The 20307-nt window shown below is 38.9% G+C and overlaps 2 protein-coding genes across 10 annotated transcripts in view; one reads left to right on the top strand and one right to left on the bottom strand.

Moving 5' to 3' along the window:
• The window catches only part of HELQ (helicase, POLQ like), a 42396-nt gene extending 30599 nt beyond the window's left edge, over positions 1 to 11797 (bottom strand). For 3 of the 7 annotated variants that reach the window (XR_006216906.1, XR_006216907.1, XM_007074734.3), the window contains exons 1-6: positions 11457 to 11797; positions 9251 to 9965; positions 5280 to 5458; positions 4037 to 4237; positions 3505 to 3577; positions 947 to 1044 (exon numbers count right to left, since the gene is read on the bottom strand). Coding sequence is in view for 5 of the 7 variants with exons in the window: in XM_007074734.3 (XP_007074796.1) it covers positions 947 to 1044; positions 3505 to 3577; positions 4037 to 4237; positions 5280 to 5458; positions 9251 to 9965; positions 11457 to 11645 (1455 nt within the window). In the remaining 2 variants the exon portion in view is untranslated. Of the gene's footprint in view, positions 1 to 933; positions 1045 to 2063; positions 2171 to 3504; positions 3578 to 4036; positions 4238 to 5279; positions 5459 to 9250; positions 9966 to 11201 lie in introns of those variants that run through there. The other 4 variants (XM_042984256.1, XM_015542019.2, XM_042984257.1 and 1 more) reach the window with 4 other exon arrangements.
• Positions 11798 to 11831: 34 nt separating this feature from the next.
• Positions 11832 to 16716, top strand: MRPS18C (mitochondrial ribosomal protein S18C). 3 transcript variants are annotated; one of them, XM_015542020.2, is made up of 6 exons: positions 11875 to 12173; positions 13419 to 13471; positions 14772 to 14855; positions 15861 to 15918; positions 16438 to 16497; positions 16583 to 16716. In XM_015542020.2, the coding sequence occupies exons 1-6, from the start codon at positions 12074 to 12076 to the stop codon at positions 16657 to 16659; spliced, it is 432 nt and encodes a 143-aa protein (XP_015397506.1). In that variant the 5' UTR covers positions 11875 to 12073; the 3' UTR covers positions 16660 to 16716. The 3 variants fall into 3 exon arrangements, with proteins under 3 accessions (XP_042840194.1, XP_015397509.1, XP_015397506.1); XM_015542023.2 differs by lacking the exon at positions 14772 to 14855 and having other exon boundaries at positions 11869 to 12173; XM_042984260.1 differs by lacking the exons at positions 14772 to 14855; positions 15861 to 15918; positions 16583 to 16716 and having other exon boundaries at positions 11832 to 12173; positions 16438 to 16494.
• Positions 16717 to 20307: the final 3591 nt, after the last annotated feature.

The raw sequence follows: 20307 nt of genomic DNA, 5'->3' as shown, positions 1-20307 counted from the left end.
TAGCTTATTAAAGAAGCATTGTAACTACCAATGCATAAATATATGAAAATATTTTAACTTTTAAGTTAAATGCTTTTATATGCCAATGACTCAAAATATGAATGACTAAATTCTGAGCAAATGAAAAAATTTTTAAGAAGTAGAAAAATAGAATGTATCTGAAAAATTTAATTCAGGGGCGCCTGGGTGGCGCAGTCGGTTGAGCGTCCGACTTCAGCCAGGTCACGATCTCGCGGTCCGTGAGTTCGAGCCCCGCGTCAGGCTCTGGGCTGATGGCTCGGAGCCTGGAGCCTGTTTCCCATTCTGTGTCTCCCTCTCTCTCTGCCCCTCCCCCGTTCATGCTCTGTCTCTCTCTGTCCCAAAAATAAAATTTAAAAAAAAAAAAAAAAATTTAATTCAATAAATATTCATTGAAGGCCCATAAGCCAAGTATTGTTGAGGTGCTACAGATACGCAGGTGACCCAAGCTAAGATCCTGACCCCATGGAGTTTATGTTCTTTATACACAAACTCTTATTAGCATGTAGCTATGGTGACTGGAATTATACCCCTTCTATGGTATACCTACTCTATGGTATTTTTTATATGGTATGTTAGCTACTTTTCTTTTTTTTAATGATTTGTTTGTTTATTTATTTATTTATTTCTGTGAGAGAGAAGGAGAGGGCACACACACACATGCATGAGTGAGGGAGGGGCAGAGAGAGAGACAGAGAGAATCTCATGAGGTGCAAAGAGAGGAGAGATGGAGAGAGAGAGGGAGAGAGAGAGAGGGAGAGTGTGGATCCAGCTCACCCAAAGTGGGGCTCGAACTCACAAATTGTGAGATCATGTGAGCCAAAGTCATATGCTTAACCGACTGAGCCACCCAGGCGCCCCAGCTACTTTTCTTTCTGAGTAAGATGATATAAAACAAATCCATACAGCGCAAACCTTAGGTACATACTGGTCTAAACTGACTGGTGTAATATTCTGCTTGAAGGAATTCTTGAAGGTCTTCAACATTGTTCAGTGTTGCACTCATGCCAATAATCTGAGTTGTTTCTAAAAAAAAATCCAAAGGATTGAGGAAAATGTGTTATTTAGTGTATCAAAATAGTAATTTCAGCAACCTTTTAAAATTTTTATTTTATTTTTAAAGTTTATTTTTATTTACTTTGAGAGAGAGAGAGAGAGAGAGCGAGCGCTGGGGAGGGGCCAGAGAGAGAGGGAGACAGAATCCCAAGAAGGTTCTGCACTGTCACGGCAGAGCCCGATGTGAAGCTTGAACTCATGAACCAAGAGATCATGACCTGAGCCAAAGTCAAGAATCAGATGCTTAACTGACTGAGCCACCCACGTGCCCTTAGCAACCTCTTTGAGTTCTGTATCCTTCCTGAGTGATCTGGGAAAGGAGGGAGGGAAGGAAGTAAGAAAAATACAAAGATATTACCAGAGTATTATTCTGGGAGTCAAAGACTGAAAACTTTCAGGTATCTTGACAGCTACTATTTGGAATTTTACAGAATCTCACACTTGTCAAAAAGTCAGATCTTTATCAAGAACTTCTAAACAACAATAATGAGTATAAATATGCTTGTTGCTGACAATCTGGACCATTGTTAGGAAGAGTTATGACATGGTCCACAGGTATGGCTACAGGCAGATGAGTAACGTAGGATGTGGGGCTGAGTAGGTCCTGAACTCTTGTCATATAAAGCCCTTTATGGGATCTTGCTATCAGGTTGACAATTTTTTTTTTTTTTTTTTTAAATAAAGGTGGAGTGAAACTCATGTGGCTGCATGTCCTGGGCAGTATAAAATGGCTGCTTGCCATAGGAAAGCAACTCCGTCAGGCAGGTTTTATGACTATCATCCATTTTTAAAAATTTTTTTATCATTGAAATATAGCTGACATACAGTGTTATATTAGTCTCAGGTGTATAACACAGTGATTGACAATTCAGTACATTATACAATGTTCACCACGGTAAGTGTAGCTACCATCTGTCATTATCATGGACTATCTTCCCTATGCTGTACTTTTCAACCTCATGACTTGTTTATAACTGTAAAGTTTGTACCTTCACTTATTTCACCCATCCCATTATCAACTATTTTTGGTGCAGAAGGAAACAGAGGCACAGTTAATATAACTTGCTCAAGGCCACATGTGTCGTTAAAAGTTGAGTCAGGATTTTATTCCAGCTCCAGAGTCTGTCCTCAGCCGTGTGGTAACACATGATCCCCTATACAGACAGACAGTAGGGAAATCAAGAGAGAATGTTTCAGCACCTAAAAGAAAAAGGAATGATAAACAACCAAATGCTGAAGAAAAATAAGACAAGGACAGTCAGTATGCACTGGATTTGACAAGCAGGTGACGATTTGTCTCTCTTCCTCTGCTTTATATTTTTCCATGGAATTTGTCACCATCTGATACACCATATGTTTTCTTCTTTATCCGTTTACTGTCTGCTCACTTTCACTAAAACAGGTTCAGTGAAGGCTGGGACTCTGTGTTATTCACTGCTAGAGCCTTAGCACTTAAAATAGTGTCTGGCACAAAGTAGGAACTCAGTAATTGTTTTTAACGAATGATTATAAAGTGCTGCAACCTGCCTAAATAATATTGCTATCAAAAATTGTAAAATAATTCTTAATATTTGACCTTTATAATTAATCACTTTTCCATATATTAGCTCTTGCAATATATAATTTAAGAAGTCATTGCAACAGCACATCTATGAATAGGAAAGACATTTAGAATAAATATTTCATATACATTGAAAGACTATTTGATGTTGCAAATAGCTCCTTAAAGTGACTACTTATATTCACTGGTCTGATGATGAGGATACTGATGGTGGTGGCAACAACAAACGTTTATCGAGTGCTATGTGCTAGGTAATTGTTGAATGCTTTACATGGTTAACTCATATAATCTTCACAACGATCCTATCAGGGTGGAACCATCATCCCCATTTTACAGATGAAGAAGTAGGTTGAGTCACACGACTAAGTACACACAACTAGTAAGTGGAACAAGATGTCCTCAAACGTTAATTTCCTTCATATTCACAGCTCTACTCATATACCGTTTCCTCCAACAAAAGTTTATAAGTTTACTTTAGAAGTAAAAAAATCTAAGGGGTGCCTGGGTGGCTTAGTTGGTTGAGCATCTGACTCTTGATTTCGACTCAGGTCATGATATCACGGTTCGTGGGTTCAGGCCTGCGTTGGGCCTGCTGACAGAGCGAAGCCTGCTTGGGATTCTCTCTCCCTGTCTCTCTGCCCCTCCCCCACTCATTCTTATTCTCTCTCTCTCTCTCTCAAAATAAGTAGATTTAGAAAAAAGAAAGAAGTAAAACTAATGCAGAATGATAAACTTAAAAAAAAAGGAAAGAAGTAAAAAGCTAATGCAGAATGCTTGAGTATCTTATTCTGTTACATAATCTAACTAATGACACAAGTCTTTCACAGGCTTCCTGAGTATAAATCAATTCTACTTGAAAAAATACTTACTGCTAGTGTAGAGGACTTTTGCTAGGGTCATTTCCAGTATAGCCCCACGGCTTCCTTCACCAATCATGTGTAACTTTGAGATTTAAAAAAAAATGGGAGAAAAGTAAATTTGCATATGCCTACATAGAACACGCATGTATTTATATGAAATCAAGTAATCTTTGCTTTAGAATTCTTAAGCATTTTGGATATAGCAATTAGAGTACACATGCATTGTACCACTGATATTTTATGTTAATGAGGCTTGGGGGCAACATCCTGACACACCTGGAAATTGATAAGCACCATTATAAAATTGAATATACACCTACACATATATTCACTCTTCAAAAAACACAACATAAAACCGAATTTAAGATTACTAAGCATGAAATGTATTCATCTGTATTGTCTACATATTAAAATAAATTACTTATCCTCATAGAGGTATTAGTGGACCTACATAATAATACATGTTGATATTAATTAGTAATAAAATATAATTATTAAACAATTATTAATAAAATGATAAACTATAAAAGTACTTACTAACCTCATCTACAACAACCAGACCCAGACTGCCAATCCTTCCAGTTTCAATCAAGGAGTTCACCAGACTATGTCCTTTTTCAATAGTGGCAATATAGAGAGATTTTTTTTCCCTTCTTTTAATTGGGGGAAACTTTCCTTTGCTTCCAGCATATTCTTCAACAAAGAAACCCAGTTCTATACCAAAACTTGACAAACCTGAAATCTAGAATATCAGTTAAAATAAGCAAAAAATTAGATAATTAACTCGATTATTAAGAGCTCATGTCTATTTTTTAAAAATCTAAAATAGTACATAATACCAATGAATGAGAACAAAGTCACAGATAAGACACATATATCTAAGAAATGTCATAATTCACGTGTGGCTCTTTGCAAAATGAATGCAACTTTTACATTACATAATCAATGTGAAAATAAATTTCAAATGTTTCCTCTTAATGTAAAAAAAATCAGCATAACTCACTTATTTTGATAAAATAATCGATTACTTTCTGCTTGAAGAGGCAGGCTAAATATCAACAGAAAGTAAAAAACATTTTTTTAAATATTTATTTATTTTTGAGAGACAGAGACAGAGACAGAGCACAAGATGGGGAGGGGCAGAGAGAGAGGGAGACACAGAATCCAAAGCAGGCTCCAGGTTCTGAGCTGTCAGTACTGAGCCCGATGTGGGGCTCGAACCCACAAACTGTGAGATCATGACCTGAGCTGAAGTCATTCGCTTAACCGACTGAGCCACCCAGGAGCCCCTCAACGGAATTTTTAAAATGGAATTTAACCCACCAGTTTAGAAACAAAATAAAATTCTTCTTTTAAGAGGCAATTAATATTAGAAAAGACTTTTGGTAGGTTCTACATACTGCTTTTCACATCCCAAAAATATTAATTCTCCATCATTAATAGAAGTACCTCTTCTTAGTCAACAAAAAGTTGTTACAGGAATGCCTGGGTGGCTCAGTTGGTTAAGTGTCCAACTTCAGCTCAGGCCATGATCTCATGGTTTGTGAGTTCAAGCCCCACATTGGGCTCTGTGCTGACAGCTTGAAGCCTGGAGCCTGCTTAGGATTCTGTGTCTCCCTCTTTCTCTCTCTCTCTGCCCCTCACCTGTCTGTTCTCCCTCTCCCTCTCCCTCAAAAATAAATAAATAAACTTAAAAAAAAAATAGTTGTTACATTTATGGTACCTTTTCTATCTTAGTATGAAATTCAGTTAACAAATACTGCTTGTTAAAAAAAAAATCACACCTTTTCTTGGACAATTGCCACATATGGTAGGATCATTAGAACATCTCTCCGCCGGCAAAGCAGTTCTTGCAGCATTAAAATCTCAGCCACAAGGGTTTTTCCACCACTCGTTGGCAAGGAATATATTAAGTTTTTTCTTTCTTGCACAGAATTCAGTGTTAAACAAGTATGTTGCCATTCTACAGAATTAAAAAAAAAAGAAAGCATTCCTTTCCCCTTCTACAATTCAGTCTTAAGAAAGTTTTCTAAGAAGGAAAAACCAAATTCCATTCTGTGTATCAATCTCCTCATAATAATAAGTATAATTATACATGCTTGTTAAATGTCAAACATCCCCAGTCCTTGATGGGCAAGCCAGCGAGAGTCTAATTCTAATTCAGGCCTGGGCAAAGAAGTGGGTGACTAGGCCACCTATTCGCCAGCTGCACACTTAGGTGTAAGATTCTAACAGAGCAGGTAGTGACCTCGGGTATCACCTGAGCCATCAGAGGAGCTAAAGGACAGTACAAAGACCTGTGTGAATTCTAATGCTTTGCTCTTATGCTCTGCAAGGAGATTGTGTAAGCTTCCCTTTCTCATCTACCCACACAACATCCTAGAGAGAAACGGGACGGAGGGGGAAAAAAAACCCATGAGGTTTTATACATGGTTAGAAAGACTATTCAACCGGCTATCTAGAATATCAGTTAAAATAAGCAAAAAATTAGATAATTAACTCGATTAATTATCGAGCTGAACTCTGGCCTGAATACCATTTTGAGCTGTAAGAATATTTAAACCACAGGACTAGGATTCTTAACCGGCACATCTAGGAATTCCACAACGTAGCAAGGTGGAATTCACTAAAAGGACCAAATCAGATCCAAAACAAAACTAGAGTTTTGAAAACTAGAGTAACTACTCTCAAGGATAATCTGACAATGTGGACCATCAAAAGTCTTCAAAATGTGCATCAGTACTTTATCACTAGGAAAATGGGCAAAGGATATGATAAGACATTTCACAGCAGGAAGAAATATGAATGGCTAATATATACGTGAAAAGACGCTCAACTGTTACCTACTCGGTTGGCGAAATGAAATACAAGTAACTACTAAAAACAAATAGCCCCACATATAGAAATTCTGGAGCTGACTGGGGACAAGGAGACATTCTTATGTGTGGCTGATGAGAGCATAAAATACTATAATCTTTTTAGGGGTGCCTGGGGGGCTCAGTCAAGTGTCCAACTCTTGATTTTGGCTCAGGTCATGATCTCACGGTTCGTAGGATCAAGCCCTGCATCAGGCTCTGTGCTGATAGTGTAGAGCCTGCTTGGGATACTCTCTCTCCCTCTCTCTGTCCCTTCCCTCTCCAAAATAAATAAATTAATTTAAAAAACAACAACAACAACAACAACCCTACACACTGTCTTTGGTCTAGTAGTATTGCTTCTAGGTCTCTACACCTATAGAAATAAAAACAAGATTATGTGCAAGATGTTCATCATAGCATTATTTATATAAAACAAAGAGCCATCAAAGGGTAAAGGTGGGATAAATTATTGCAATCATATGATATTCTTTGCAGCCTGAAAGCAGGTGGTAGACTGATTTATACATGCTCAATATATAATGAAAGATTATAAATGTGTGTTAGACTGTAACTAACCAATTATGTACAGATTATTAGAAACTAATATATACATAGAAAAGTTGTACCTGAATGTATTACATTTTCCAAAAAAAGTTAAATAAAAAAAGGTGACTACTAATATGATATATTGCAAAGCTTTAAAAAGTTACATCTGAATAACAGCCAAATGACTAATTTCTTACATTTTGGTGATTCCCAAATATTTGCAAATGACTTCTTTTCACTTTACAAATATTTCAAAGGGGGGACCTGGGTGGCTCAGTCAGTTAAGTGTCTGACTCTTGATTTTGGGTCAGGTCATGATCTCATGGTTCATGAGTTCAAGCCCCATGTCTGTGCCAACAGCATGGAGCCTACGTGGGATTCTGTCTCCCTTTTCCTCTCTATCCCTCCCTTCTCCCTTTCCTCCCTCCCTTCTCCCCCTCAAAAAGAAATAAACATTTAAGAATAAAAATGTCTCAAAAATACTTAAATACTTATGTTTAATATTTAATACTTACATATTAAAAATATTTCAGGCTGGTATTACCCATTATATATGAAACTGCAGGTATCTGTGCAAAAATACACCTTGACCACATCCGCATTTCATCCAACTCAGATTTTTTTAAAGTATAAAATGACCAAAATAACAAATACTTAGCAATATCACTTATCTTCACCCACTAAAAAATGATTAACTTAGTTCTCGACATTTATGGAAAACCCATTAAGCATGCAATTCTATGATAAAAAGGCAAAAAAATAATAACAGCGTAAGGTTGAGGTTCTCAAGCTCAGTGGTTCTCAAACTTTTGGCACACCAGGATCCACTGGAGGGCTTGTTAAAGCCAACTGCCAGGTCACACCCCCAGAGGTTGATTCAGTAGGTCTAGAGTGGAGCTTGAAAATACTTACTTCAACGAGTTTCCAGGTGCTGCTGCTGCTGCTGTCCAACAATTACTTTCAAAACCACTACTTTAGCCCAATGAAAAGTGACACACATATTTATGCTTTAGATTGGTCATGTCATCGAACCAGATTGATAAGCAAAAAGAGATTTAAAAACTTGTTATTTACTCAAGTTCTTACTTAGAAGCTACCAACATAACGATTGACAGTCATTACCCAAGTCTCATTTCGCATGTCCTTGATGCAGAACATAGCTTGCAAAACAACCACGATTGTTACTTACTTTTTAATAGACCAGGAACTAAGGCTCAGAGTGCAAAACTTGTGTTTAAGTGACAGGATCAGAATTCACAACTAGGCTGACAAGCCCCAGCAGTTGAGAACCAACCGGAGCCTACCAGGCACAGTGGTAGTTAATTAAGAAAAAGAGGAGTCAGAGATAGCCCTGTCCTCAGAGAACTTGCTCTGGCAGAAGATGCGGATTAAACAAAGAACAAGGAGCTAGGAGAAAAGCAGAGGGAAGAAAGCGAACGCCTGCTTCAAGGGCAATACACACCTTTAGCTCTTTAACTGCAAACCTCACAATTTAGAATTTATTAGACCCTTTTAGTCTTACATTAGACTTTGTGTCCTTTCTCCACCTGGTTGTCTTCTCCCTGAGATGAGAACCGTGTTTTCATATGGTTCGTAAGGTACTAAGACAGGAGTTTCAGAAACACTTATGAAGTGATTGGTTGATAGGCTCATCTTTTGAGGATGGCAGCAACCGTCCCTTCTTTGCCTAAAGTGGCACATATCTGAAATATATGCAAAGACCCAGGATTTTTGAAAAACATTACATTTATTGTTTTAATACTATCTCTTTGCACTTAACTCTTAACTTCAGCTGTCTTCAGAGATGTTTAGTTTTAATCAGTGGTATTACTAATATTGATGCTGTCACTCAAGACATGAGTAGTAAAAGGAATTTCGAGTTTTGGTAGAGAAGACAGAGCCAGCCAAGGAAACACCAGCTAAGAAAACTGAGAAGCAACTAGACGATCAGAGATAAAAACGAGTGGAATGTCAAGAAGTCAAGAAGTCCGTGTTTCAAGGGTCTGGTTAATTGTGTCTGGTAAGCTACTAAGAAGTTAGAAAGAACTAAAAGTATTGGATTTAGACACCCTAGTCATATCTCAAGTGAGAGCACAGAACCCAGAGTTGGAGTGGGCTGAGAATTGTGAGGTGAGGAAAGGAAGACAGCAAAGATAACAGATTTGAGAAGTATGACCATGAAGGGAAGAGGTTCAGTAGCAGCAGGATAGGAATGGAAGGCTTGAGAGAACTGATATTTTGATTCATCTTAAGATGAGATATGTGACCATGGGAGCATCTGCTTTCTATTGATTTGCACAAGTATTATGGTAATTATGGTAAATGTTTTTCATTTCAGCAAAAAGCATTACCATATAATTTTCCAATTCCCTTGAACTGAACATAAAGGTCTCTCACTTTGCTGGGTAATGAATAAAAAGGACCAAGGTCATCTGATGATGACTCAATTGTTTTCTTGGCAACATTAATCTCCTCAGATAGGAGAGTCTCTTTGAGTTGTTTAGTCTTAGAAAATATTGGTGTTTGGGCCTTGGCATTTCCAGTCATGGCACTTTTTAGATGTTCTTTAAGACTTTTTCTTCTATTCTCCTCTGAGCTAGTTCTGACTTTAGAAGAGGAATCATCAGTTTGCTGGTGTTGTTCTATGCTATTCTGGGGTAATTCCTCATTCACAGTCTTGTGGGAGGAGGAGTTGCAATCCCTCTCTTTGGTAGACTGATCGCCCAAATCATTTGAAGAATTATGCAAATTTTCAAAATATAAAACCTGGGAGGAAGGTATATCATACAAAAGATCAGGTTCAGGTTCAATACAGACATCTTCCTGCCTACTCTCGTTCTTTGTGTGCTCATCCATTTTTAATTCAGTAAAGTTGTCTATGGTAGTAACGCTGAGTTTGTTGTGTCTGTCGCTTTCTGAACAAAGATCGTCAGTGGCAAGGTCTGAGGCATGTTTCCTATGTTCAGGAAGCTGCATATATTGTTCCAGGTCATCAACGTGAGCTAAAAAAGAGTTTTCAGCAAAGCTATCATAGTCACCAAACATGTCCTCTTCACTGTCATTATTCTGGAAAGAAAATGAAAAGATTTATGGTCAATTCTAGCTTCACTATAAATAAAAGTTTCAGTCTCAGGCTATACCAGGGTATAATTATATGGATCATAGACCTTAATGTAAATCACCCTATGAAATGGGTATTATCGTCTCCATTTTACAGATGAAGAAATGGAAGCCCAGAGTGTGTAAGTGATTTGCCTAAACTGCACTCCTAGTGTATGGTGATACAGGGATCCTGATTTAGTCAGTGCTAAATCCTTAAAGGTAATCCTAAAAAGGTAGCAAGACCAACCGACATCCCTTGAAATGTCATCTCACTAGAAGTTTCTGATAACTGCACTATCTTTTCCCCTCCCATACTCCAATCTAAGACCAGCTTGTAACAGAACCATGCTTGTACCACTGGACATTCCAAGGAAATTCTGTTCCTAGGAATTTGGAATTGAAAGGGAGGGTCTGCATACTGACTTGGGATGATCTACTAAACAAGGAGATGTAAATTTAGAGGTAGCAGTACAGTGAAGTGATTAAGAAAGCAAGATCTGAAGGGGCACCTGGGTGGCTCAGTCGGTTAAGCTACCGACTTTAGCTCAGGTCATGATCTCATCGTCAGTGAGTTCGAGCCCCGTGTGGAGCTCTGTGCTGACAGCCCAGAGCTGGAGCCTTCTTCAGATTCTGTGTATCTGTGTATCCCTCTCTCTCTCTGCCCCTCCCCCACTCACTCTGTCTTTCAAAAATGAATAAATGAATAAATGTTAAAAAAAAAAAAAAAAAAGCAAGATCTGAAGTCAGAAACCCAGTTTCTTGGGCGCCTGACTGGCTCAGTCAGTTGAGTATCTGACTTCCGCTCAGCTCAGGGGTTTGTGGGTTTGATTCCCCAATCCCCCGCATCAGGCTCCCTGCTGTCAGCAAGGAACTCACTTCAGATCCTGTGTCCCACTCTCTCTCTGCCCCTCCCCTGCTCATGTTCTCTCAAAAAAATAAATAAATAAACATTAGGAAAAAATAAGTGTTTCTTAACTTCTCAGGGCCTGATTAATGTTGTAAAATCAAGATAATACAAATAGCTTAAGCTTAACAAAATACCCCGCACATAATGAGTGTGCAATAAATGGCAGATTCTATTAGTACAGTAGGAACAGCAGTAACCTGGAAATCTAGATTTGCATCTCAGTCATGCCACTTATTTGCTGCAAGTATGACTTTCATACCTATTAAAAAATGAGGATAGCAAAGCAATAATACCTCACAAGTGAGGACTAACAGCGATAACAAAGACGAAGTAAGCAAATGAAGGCTAGTAGATAACTGGTCAATTGTTTGCATCTAAGAAGGGAACTGCCGAAGTTTTGAAGTTTCAAATTCCATCACTTCTACAGCTGGTCTCCCAGGGTTCTTTCAGTGGGCATGCACGCTAGGAGACCTGGGTTTACATCATCGCTCCAAAAGTGGACAATGAGACCAGGACCTTGGGGAATTTGAGAGCTGAGGCGGTTGTACCTCGACCGGCTGCACCTCCGCGGTTTTCTTCCGCCGACTTCCAGCCATTATCTCCTCCTCGTCCTCCTCCTCCTCATCGCCTGGCTGGAGATCGGCGGCGGTGGGGGAGGCAAAAATGCTCTCTAAGCTAGGCCGGTTCCTTTTGCGGACAGCAACCCGCCGGCGGATGCGGGAACCACCTTCATTCATGGCAGGGGTCGAGGACCCTGCCCGAACTTCGTCCCGCGTGACCCAGCCGCCAAACCCCCGTGGAAGAGGGAGTGGAGCACTGGGCGAGGGTAGCAACTGACGGGAAACCGCGCTCGCCTGTCCATCCACCTTAGGGTAATATCGCAAATCAATTGCCGGGAGGCTGGGGGGGGGGCGGCACTCAAACCGGAAGCGGAGGCCCGCGCAGAGGGGCCCGCCTTCTCCTTGTCCAATCATAGGTGTCCCAGGCTTGTGCCCGTGAAGGGTTGAACGAAAAGGTGCTGCGCAGGCGCATTGAAAACCTTACCGACTTCGGTTCGCCAGCGGAACCTTTGAATCGAGTTTTCGGGCCACCAAGGGAGGAACCCCGGAGGCGACTCGTCAGGACTATTTGGAAAGAGGATAAGGAAGAGGAGGAGCGAGGATCCATGGCGGCGCTGGTTGGTGTTTGCAGTGATCTAGGGAGGAAAAAGTTGGCGTACTTCATAAAGCCAGCTCTCTGCCTCAGAGATCCTAAGACTCACGCGGGTAAAGTTTCCATAACCTATGCTCTTTTGTGGCATTGCAGCCGTTGTATTGGCCCTAATTAGGTTGGTGGAGTGGTCACTGTTAGCCAAACGACGCCGGTTTCTAGGCGATTAAGAGCTTCTCCAGGATACGTGGGAATCTGTAATGGCCCGTGACTAGTGTTTTAAGGCAGAAGGGTGCGTGATTGTCGTCGAGTACACTTTTTTAACCACACGAAGAGAATGATCTCCTGATTCTCAGAGTACTTGCTTGAGAGCTCTGGGTAGAGTTGGTAAGGAAAGTACATTTCCAGAGTCACCCAGCAGCAGATTATAGGGGATGTCTAACGTTCCAGATCAGGGCGAAATGGTGACATGGGCTCTCGAATCTATCATTTCTGCACGTTATCTTTTCTGTCAATACTTTCTTTAGGGGGTCTGTTACTACATTTTCCCTATGGTATAACAATGCCTTTCTGTTGCTTTCCCGGTATTTCCATCAAAATCTGCCTCTAACCTTGAGTGAAGGGAAAATAAACTTCAGGAAGAGAGCAGGTGAGAGGTTGTAGGGGTAGGGAAATAATATGCCTTTTCCCCAAAGCCTTGGAAAGCACATTCATCATAAATCTTACTCTGCCTCACTTCTAGAGGTTTTTATCTTGTTGTTTGTAAATATAAAACCTCTTTAAAAAAAAATCTTGTTTAATGTTTATTCATTTTTGAGAGACAGAGACAGAGCATGAGTGGGGAAAGGGCAGAGAGAGGGAGACAGAATCTGAACCAGGCTCCAGGCTCTGGGCTGTCAACACAGAACCCCACAAGGGGCTCCTCACGAACTGCGAGATCCTGACCTGAGCGGAAGTCCGACTGCGAGATCCTGGCCCGAGCCGAAGTCCGACGCTCAACAGCCACCCAGGCGCCCCAAAATCTCTTTGTTCAATAAAAATTTTAAATGTTTATTTTAGAAAGAGAGAAAGAGAAAGAGTGTGAGTGGGGGAGGGGCAGAGAGAGAGGGAGATACAGAATCAGAAATCTGCTCCAGGCTCTGAGCTGTCAGCACAGAGCCCAGCCTGGGGCTCAAACCCATGAACCGGGAGATCATGACCTGAGCTGAAATCGGATTAACTGACTGAGCCATCCAGGTGCCCCCAAACCTTTCTTTTATATTGTATCCCTTGGTTCACCTTGCTTCCATAAAAACAAAAATATTTCTTTAGTTACAGAGCTAACAAAAAGAATTGGTTTGTTTCTGTTTGTTTAATTGCAGTGCTGTGGAGAAGCTGTTCACAATATACGCAGGTAGCCAGCAATGAGGACCTGGTAAGGCTTTTTTTCTTCCCTTTAACGCATTTGCAAATATGAGCAAATTCTTACATTTTAGCTATTTGAATAAAGTTCAGCTGGACGACAAAACAATTAAGAAAATAATCAAAGTTTGAAAATTAGAATTCATTGGTGAATCAGCACTTAAGAGAGCTTGGAAGTAAGAGAATTTCTCAAGATCTACCAAGAAGCATCAATTGTGTAAGACCATACTTTTCTTCCTAGATCTTAAAGATATGTGCTTTAGAAATTAAAGAAGGTAGTTTTGGTGTGTGCAGTAATTGCAGAATATCCAACAGAGGAATTGGACAAAGTCTCTTCTCCATTTCAGATTCAGTTCTTTGTGCCATTCATTACTGGGGGAGTTTGGGGGGGAGTGGGTTTGGTGTTTTAGTAAGTGAGTGTTCAAAATTAAAGTTTTACAACCAGGATGTTCAATACAGTTTCTTTTAGCCTGTAGATGTATTTTTATGGGTTTCAAGTGCTAGCTTTGGGCTTGGCCAGTATAGCTTTTCCTGCTATATGCAAAGATGATTTGACACTAATCAAACCATACAAAACATTTTAACACAGTGTAGAGAAGGAATGTAATCATTACATGTGAGCTGCATATAAATTGGATTAAGAGTCTGAAGCGTTGGAAAACAGAATTCTAGTCCCTTGAGCATCCTTCTTGGTCATTTAATGCACACCACAGTTCAAGAGAGTAAAGGACATTACTAGAGCTGTTTTATAGGTCATAAATTCCCCTGAGATGCTAATAAAATATGGGCTCTCAGAAAAAAGCTCACAATTTCATTCACTTGAAATTTTGCATACAACTACAGGGGGTTAAGGTCTTCAAAGCCATTTCTAGATAAGAATATCTTGATTGGAGACATGCCTGTACTGATTATAGACGGGAGGCATTGTGACAGAAGCATTGGAGGTAGTAGTGAGGACAGAAAAACCAAAAAGGTTGAGATATAAAGCAGTTTGGGGCCATGAAAGGTATCCTGCCATAAACAGAGATTGTATTCTATCCCAGAATCCTCCTCCATGATTTAATTCCTCCTCAGCCAAACCAAAGTATGCATACAAAACGTTTATAAACACACTGAAATCCTTAAAATGGTGACTCTTTTTTAGAAACCTTGATTTTTCTTCTACAAGCCAAGCTGTCATATTTATTCTTTTTCATATTAAGAAAGGTACAACTAATCCTTTGGATAGATTCAAATGTGGTAACCTTAAGATTTAATTCTATTTTAATATTAACACATTAAACTATTAGATTTTTTTCTTTCCTTTATCTTAGCCCATTCCAATGGAAAATCCTTATAAGGAGCCTCTTAAAAAATGTATTTTGTGTGGAAAACGTGTAGATTATAAGAATGTACAGGTGAGATATGGTTTTACTTCACTATGATACTTGATTTTAGGATTTTTGCTCCCTTGTTAGTCATAACTAAAGAGAATCAAGTCAGTTTTATAACAGGCTTTGTGTAGAGGCACCTGTTGTAGTAACTTCATAATTTCAAATCTGGTTTTCTATGTACAAGGCATCCCTTTTATTAAAATGAGAGCCCTTTGGCTCTCCCTCATCTATTATTTCAGCTCAGTGTTTTCTTCCCTTTTTCCCCCCCTCTGCCTTAAAGGTCTTACCAGTAGCTTACTATGCAGGGATTCTTAGTTGGTAGAGTTAACAATTTGGAAAAAGCCCCTCTGCTGAAGTTGATCTCTGTACTGATACACTACCAATATCACTGCTTCAAAGGTATTTTTATTTGTTGTCCAGGGCTCAGCAAATTAAAAGTGGCAAATCACGGGCAAGAATGGTTCTGGAGTTAAGTATCCTGACAGTAGCATAAAGTGATAGCTGCCTTAGGAGCAAAACCATTAAATTTAAAGCACGTCAGGATTATGCATAGTGCCAGCACAGTGCCTGCGACCTGAAAAGTACTAAAGAAGAATTTAAATTAATAAAACACAAAATTATGGCAAGTGGCTTGATGTACCTGTTGAAGACCTCACTGTAGTCTGATAGAATAATGTGATAGCCTGTCATGATAGATGAAATGTTTAATGCTAAGCATAGTATTTTAGGAAAGTATCTGTGGAGGTCAAGGAAACAGCTTTAGCACTGAAAACAAGTGCTCATTAAGCTGTTGTATAGACTTTTTTGACACACTGGATAAGAGATGTTAATTTTGGTAATTAGCTTTTTCATTTAAAAAGATGATCTATTAATAGAATGGACATAGTATTTTTATTTAATGAATTTTGCCTGAAATTAAGCCTTTACATAACTTGACAGTGATATATACATTTTTTAATTTACACAATCAAGGTTGAACAAATGTATTGATATAAATTTTTTTTCTTCTCCAAATAAAACTCAAAACAGCTTTTGTCCCAGTTTGTATCTCCATTTACTGGATGCATTTATGGAAGGCACATAACAGGTATTTTGTTTTCTATTATATCAACTTATAAAAATTAGATAAATCTACTTGTTATTTAAGAAAAATGGCAGATATTCAGATTGTGCTATAAATCACTTAGTCCAGATATGACAGTACTTTGAGAAAGCCTCTTTGTAGGCCAAAAGGGCTATTATTTTACATGTCTTCTTGTGCTCAGAGCTAACTACAGGCGGACATGTAAAAAAAAAATTAGGGCTTAAGAAAATTGCATTGATGTTTTGGAGTATACTATAATCATTCCTATTTATTTAAACCTGGGGCCAATTGCCTCTAGGCCAAGTTGGATCTACCACTTGTTTTTGTAAATAGCTTACTTTACGTAGCGTCTATAGCCACTTTGTGACTACATCAGACTAAATTAGGACACTGTATGGCCCACAGAGCCTAAAATATTTACTACCTTGCTGTTTACAGGTTTTCTAGCCTCTCCTTAAGATAGTTGTTGTGCATTTTGAGTGCTGACATTTTTTTATGAATATGAAAGCATTTCTTTCATAGGTCTTTGTGGGAAGAAACAGAAAGAAATCACAAAAGCAATTAAGAGAGCTCAAATAATGGGTAAGAGCATCTGAAAAACTGAATTGGGCTAATCGAAAGTTTTTGCTCGTTATCTTTTGTGAAGAACTTTCATTCTTTTTTACAGGGTTTATGCCAGTTACATACAAGGATCCTGCATATCTCAAAGACCCTAAAGTTTGTAACATCAAGTATCGGGAGTAAATTACATGTCTTATCATCAGTAAATGTATTTTACAATAAATGGTTGTATGGTTTTAATATTGACTCAAATTAGAAGATTTAGTAATCTTTGAGTAGAAAATAGGCTAAATCTTGCCAAACGCTTGTAAGTTTTAAATTCTTAATAATTGAGATCTTAAAAGGAAAAAGTGCTTCCACTGCTCATTAAAGAAACATTATTTAAAATGTTAATACTCATCACATTTTACATACATACAAACTTTAAAAATTGGTACTGTAGGATTGTCATTTTATCTGGTCCCCACTTAGCTCATACCATATACAACTCATAGTGGGATTTTAAGTATGGAATAGAGGACTTGGAATTTTACTTTAGTCCCAGATTTTGTCTTGTAAATGGGATTTTAGGCATATGGTTGCATCAAGGTGGAATGCTTTTATTAATGCCCAAATTCCATGTGACAAAGTGTAGACTTGAAATTGCTTAGATTTTTCTAACTACCAATATTTAAGTATGCCTGGCCAGGACAGTGGGTGTTCCCTTTATAGAGACATTAGTTACATGGGTATGGTTAGTGGTGCAGTCATAGGCCCTAACATTTATTCCTGGGCTAGTCTATCTTGAAACTGGTAGTGTACTTTGATTTTTTTTTTTTTTTTTAAACATTTACTTACTTTTGAGAGATAAGAGACAGAGCATGGATGGGGGAGGGGCAGAGAGAGAGAGGAAGACACTGAATCCAAAGCAGGCTCCAGGCTCAGGGTTGTTAGCACAGAGCCCGACACAAGACCCAAACTCATGGATGGTGAGATCATGACCTGGGCCAAAGTCGGACACTTAACCAATTGAGCCACCTAGGTGTCCCGGTAGCGTAATTTAAAATGATCCATAAACAAATGGTCTAGTAACTAATTGCCAAAAGATGAGAGTAACTGGGGGAAAATGATATAGAAGGACCCTTTTCCTTCTTTTCATTTAATACCAAAAGGTGGGTCATCAAACTTAATTATGGGAATTCAGCTGGTACTGACCTTAGCATGCTTCTCTATGACTGGAAGTTTAGCATTTCTTTCTTCAAGATGGATCATTGTGCCAAAGTATGAACTAAATACATTACCTCTCTATAGTGCTTTAGGAAACTGAACTTTGTATGAAGGCCTGTTTCTTTTAAGGAGTCTGAAAAATCTTTAGTTACTGTCTTAAGACATTTGCATATGTTGGTTGCTTATTGCTTCTGCTGGTCCTAGTCTAGCTTGTTTTATCTGTTGATTAGTAGACTGGTACATGGAGGGCAGGAAAACACTAAAGAGTCAGATGACTCCAGACTGGTAAGTAGCAGCATAGTAAATAAGCAAGAGAACTTACTTACAAAGCTGGTCTTGGGTGACCACAAGACAGATCTCAGAAAAACAGATCTCTGCACCTGCCTGTCAAGAGTCTTAAAAGTTTATATTGAGGTCTTAACTGGGTTTAGTCACACACAATCCATATGGTCTTAACAGCTTTCTCAAGTCCATGTCCTTGGAACACTCCCAATGTGGTAACAGTAGGCAAAGTGTACATTCCAAGGATGGGAGGGGGTGAGAAACCTTTGTCTCAGTCCAGCATGCAGGTAAAGTAGGTGATGTGTGCTCAGTGACCTCCAGCAAATCATTTGTTGGCTGCATTTAGTCATTATGTTCTATGTGATGCTCTATATGCTCTAGTGATGTTTCTGGTTATTTTAATTTTAGTGTGTGAGTGGGGTGGGGTGGGGAGGGGCAGAGGGAAAGTGAATCTTAAGCAGTCTCCATGCTCAGTGCAGAGCCCAACACGGGGCTCGGTCCCACAAACCTGGGATCGTGACCTGAGCCAAAATCAAGAGTCAAAAACTCAACCGACTGAGCCACCCAGCTGCCCACCTGCCCCATTTGTGGTTATTTTTAAGTCAGGTTTCAGACTGCCAACCTATTTCCCCTCCCTCTGCCCTGTGTTGTTACACCACAGTGCTTCTTAGGTAACCAGTTAAACAGCCCCAACAGAAACTCTTTATATAAAACATCTCAGTTGTTATGTGGGCTTCATTAGCACCCTGTGGGTAACTAATACATGTTAACATAGATAAAAGAGAATTTTGATAGTAGCTAGGAATTTGTTCTGCCACTAGGAAGTAGCAGATGGAAAAGCTATGCTCAAAGTTTGTGTTCAGCATTTCATCCAGTGAGTGAAACATGAAGGCTTCATATAATGTGTAGGCCTTGTGGAAATTTCTCACAATTATGTAAAAGAAATAAAACACACAGTAAAAGCTCTCTTAGGCAACTTCCATTTAACCAGCTCACTGGATTAAACTGGAGCTTTACATCCTCAAATATCAAACTGAAGCCCATAATTCTTCAAACCTGTTGAGTTCTACATTGCCAAGAGTCAGCTATTTTGTTCCCCAAGTCTGTGTCAGTTTCGTCACTGTATTGATGAAGTAGGAGCATTAAAAAGTTACTGCAATGAAAACTAAGTAAATGCTTTCCAAAGACTTATAAAGATAACTAGCTTTAAGAAAATAGTTGTCAGGGTGCCTGGGTGGTGCAGTCAGTTAAGTGTCCCACTTCGGCTCAGGTCATGATCTCATAGTTCATGAATTCAAGACCCACATCAGGCTCTGTGCTGCCAACTCAGAGCCTGGAGCCTGCTTCAGAGATTCTGTGTTTCCTCTCTCTGCCCCTCCTCCGCTCATGTGCGCGCACTCTCTCTCTCAAAAATAAAACATTTAAAAAAAAAAAGTTGTCAAGTTAGGTGTGGTTAGGACAACTAAAGAAGGGTGGAAGTAGGAGGATGCTGTGAAATGGAAAAAAAAAGTAGTAGCATTTTGTACTTATGTTGCTTTGCAAGCTTCTTTAAATTCTTTATAAAGAAACTAAAGCTGGGAATTATAAAAGTTAAGTAATGGATGTGACTTATATAGGAACACCAGTATACTCACAGAAAAGTTCCTACCTTTTGTCCAACAAAAGGTTGACAAAATGAATGTACAACTCCACTTTATGTTAAAATGAAATCTGCGATAGACATGTATATACAAATATATATACACATATGCACCATTTTTGGTTCCCACTTTAACTGGTGTTTTTAGCTACTTGACCAGCTACTGACCTCAGACACACCATTACCAGACTTGTCCTGTACTCAAATACTGGATTCACTCAATTTTGTGTAGAGGACTCTAGACTAGGAAGAGATTATTTGTGCTGTATTTTAGTTGTGCCATAATCAGAACTGCCAGATTTAGCAAATAAAAATATAGGACATGCAATTAAATTTGAATTTCAGATAACCAATGAATAATTTTTTAATGAATGTCCCTAATATTGCATGTTTCCAGCATTTTATCTGGCAACCCTAGCCACTTATAACTTAAGGAGTAGAAACTGTAATGACTTAAATAAAAATGAAATACCTCTTCATATTTTTAGACATCTTCTTCTATTGTGTTCTAATGCTAGTCTTTCTTTTCCAATTCTAAAGTATGCTATATAAGTTTAAAAGAACCATCTACTTAAATTAAGCCTTTCCCTCAACAGTTTTGTAAAAGGGGCACCTGGCTGGCTTGGTCAGTGGAGTGTGTGACTCCTGATCTTGGGGTTGTGAGTTCAAGCTCCTTGCTGGGTGTAGGAGATTAGTTAAAAATA

Source organism: Panthera tigris, chromosome B1 (assembly GCF_018350195.1).
Source record: "Panthera tigris isolate Pti1 chromosome B1, P.tigris_Pti1_mat1.1, whole genome shotgun sequence".
In the NCBI taxonomy this organism is placed as follows: domain Eukaryota; kingdom Metazoa; phylum Chordata; class Mammalia; order Carnivora; family Felidae; genus Panthera; species Panthera tigris.
This window is presented reverse-complemented; position numbering and strand designations above follow the sequence as displayed.

Bases quoted from the DNA above. Each gene is read 5' to 3' on its own strand.
- MRPS18C (XM_015542020.2), top strand. From the start codon at position 12,074: ATGGCGGCGCTGGTTGGTGTTTGCAGTGATCTAGGGAGGAAAAAGTTG. The intron at 15,919-16,437 runs GTATTTTGTTTT...TTTCTTTCATAG, and splicing joins TTATGGAAGGCACATAACAG to GTCTTTGTGGGAAGAAACAG. The intron at 16,498-16,582 runs GTAAGAGCATCT...TCTTTTTTACAG, and splicing joins TAAGAGAGCTCAAATAATGG to GGTTTATGCCAGTTACATAC.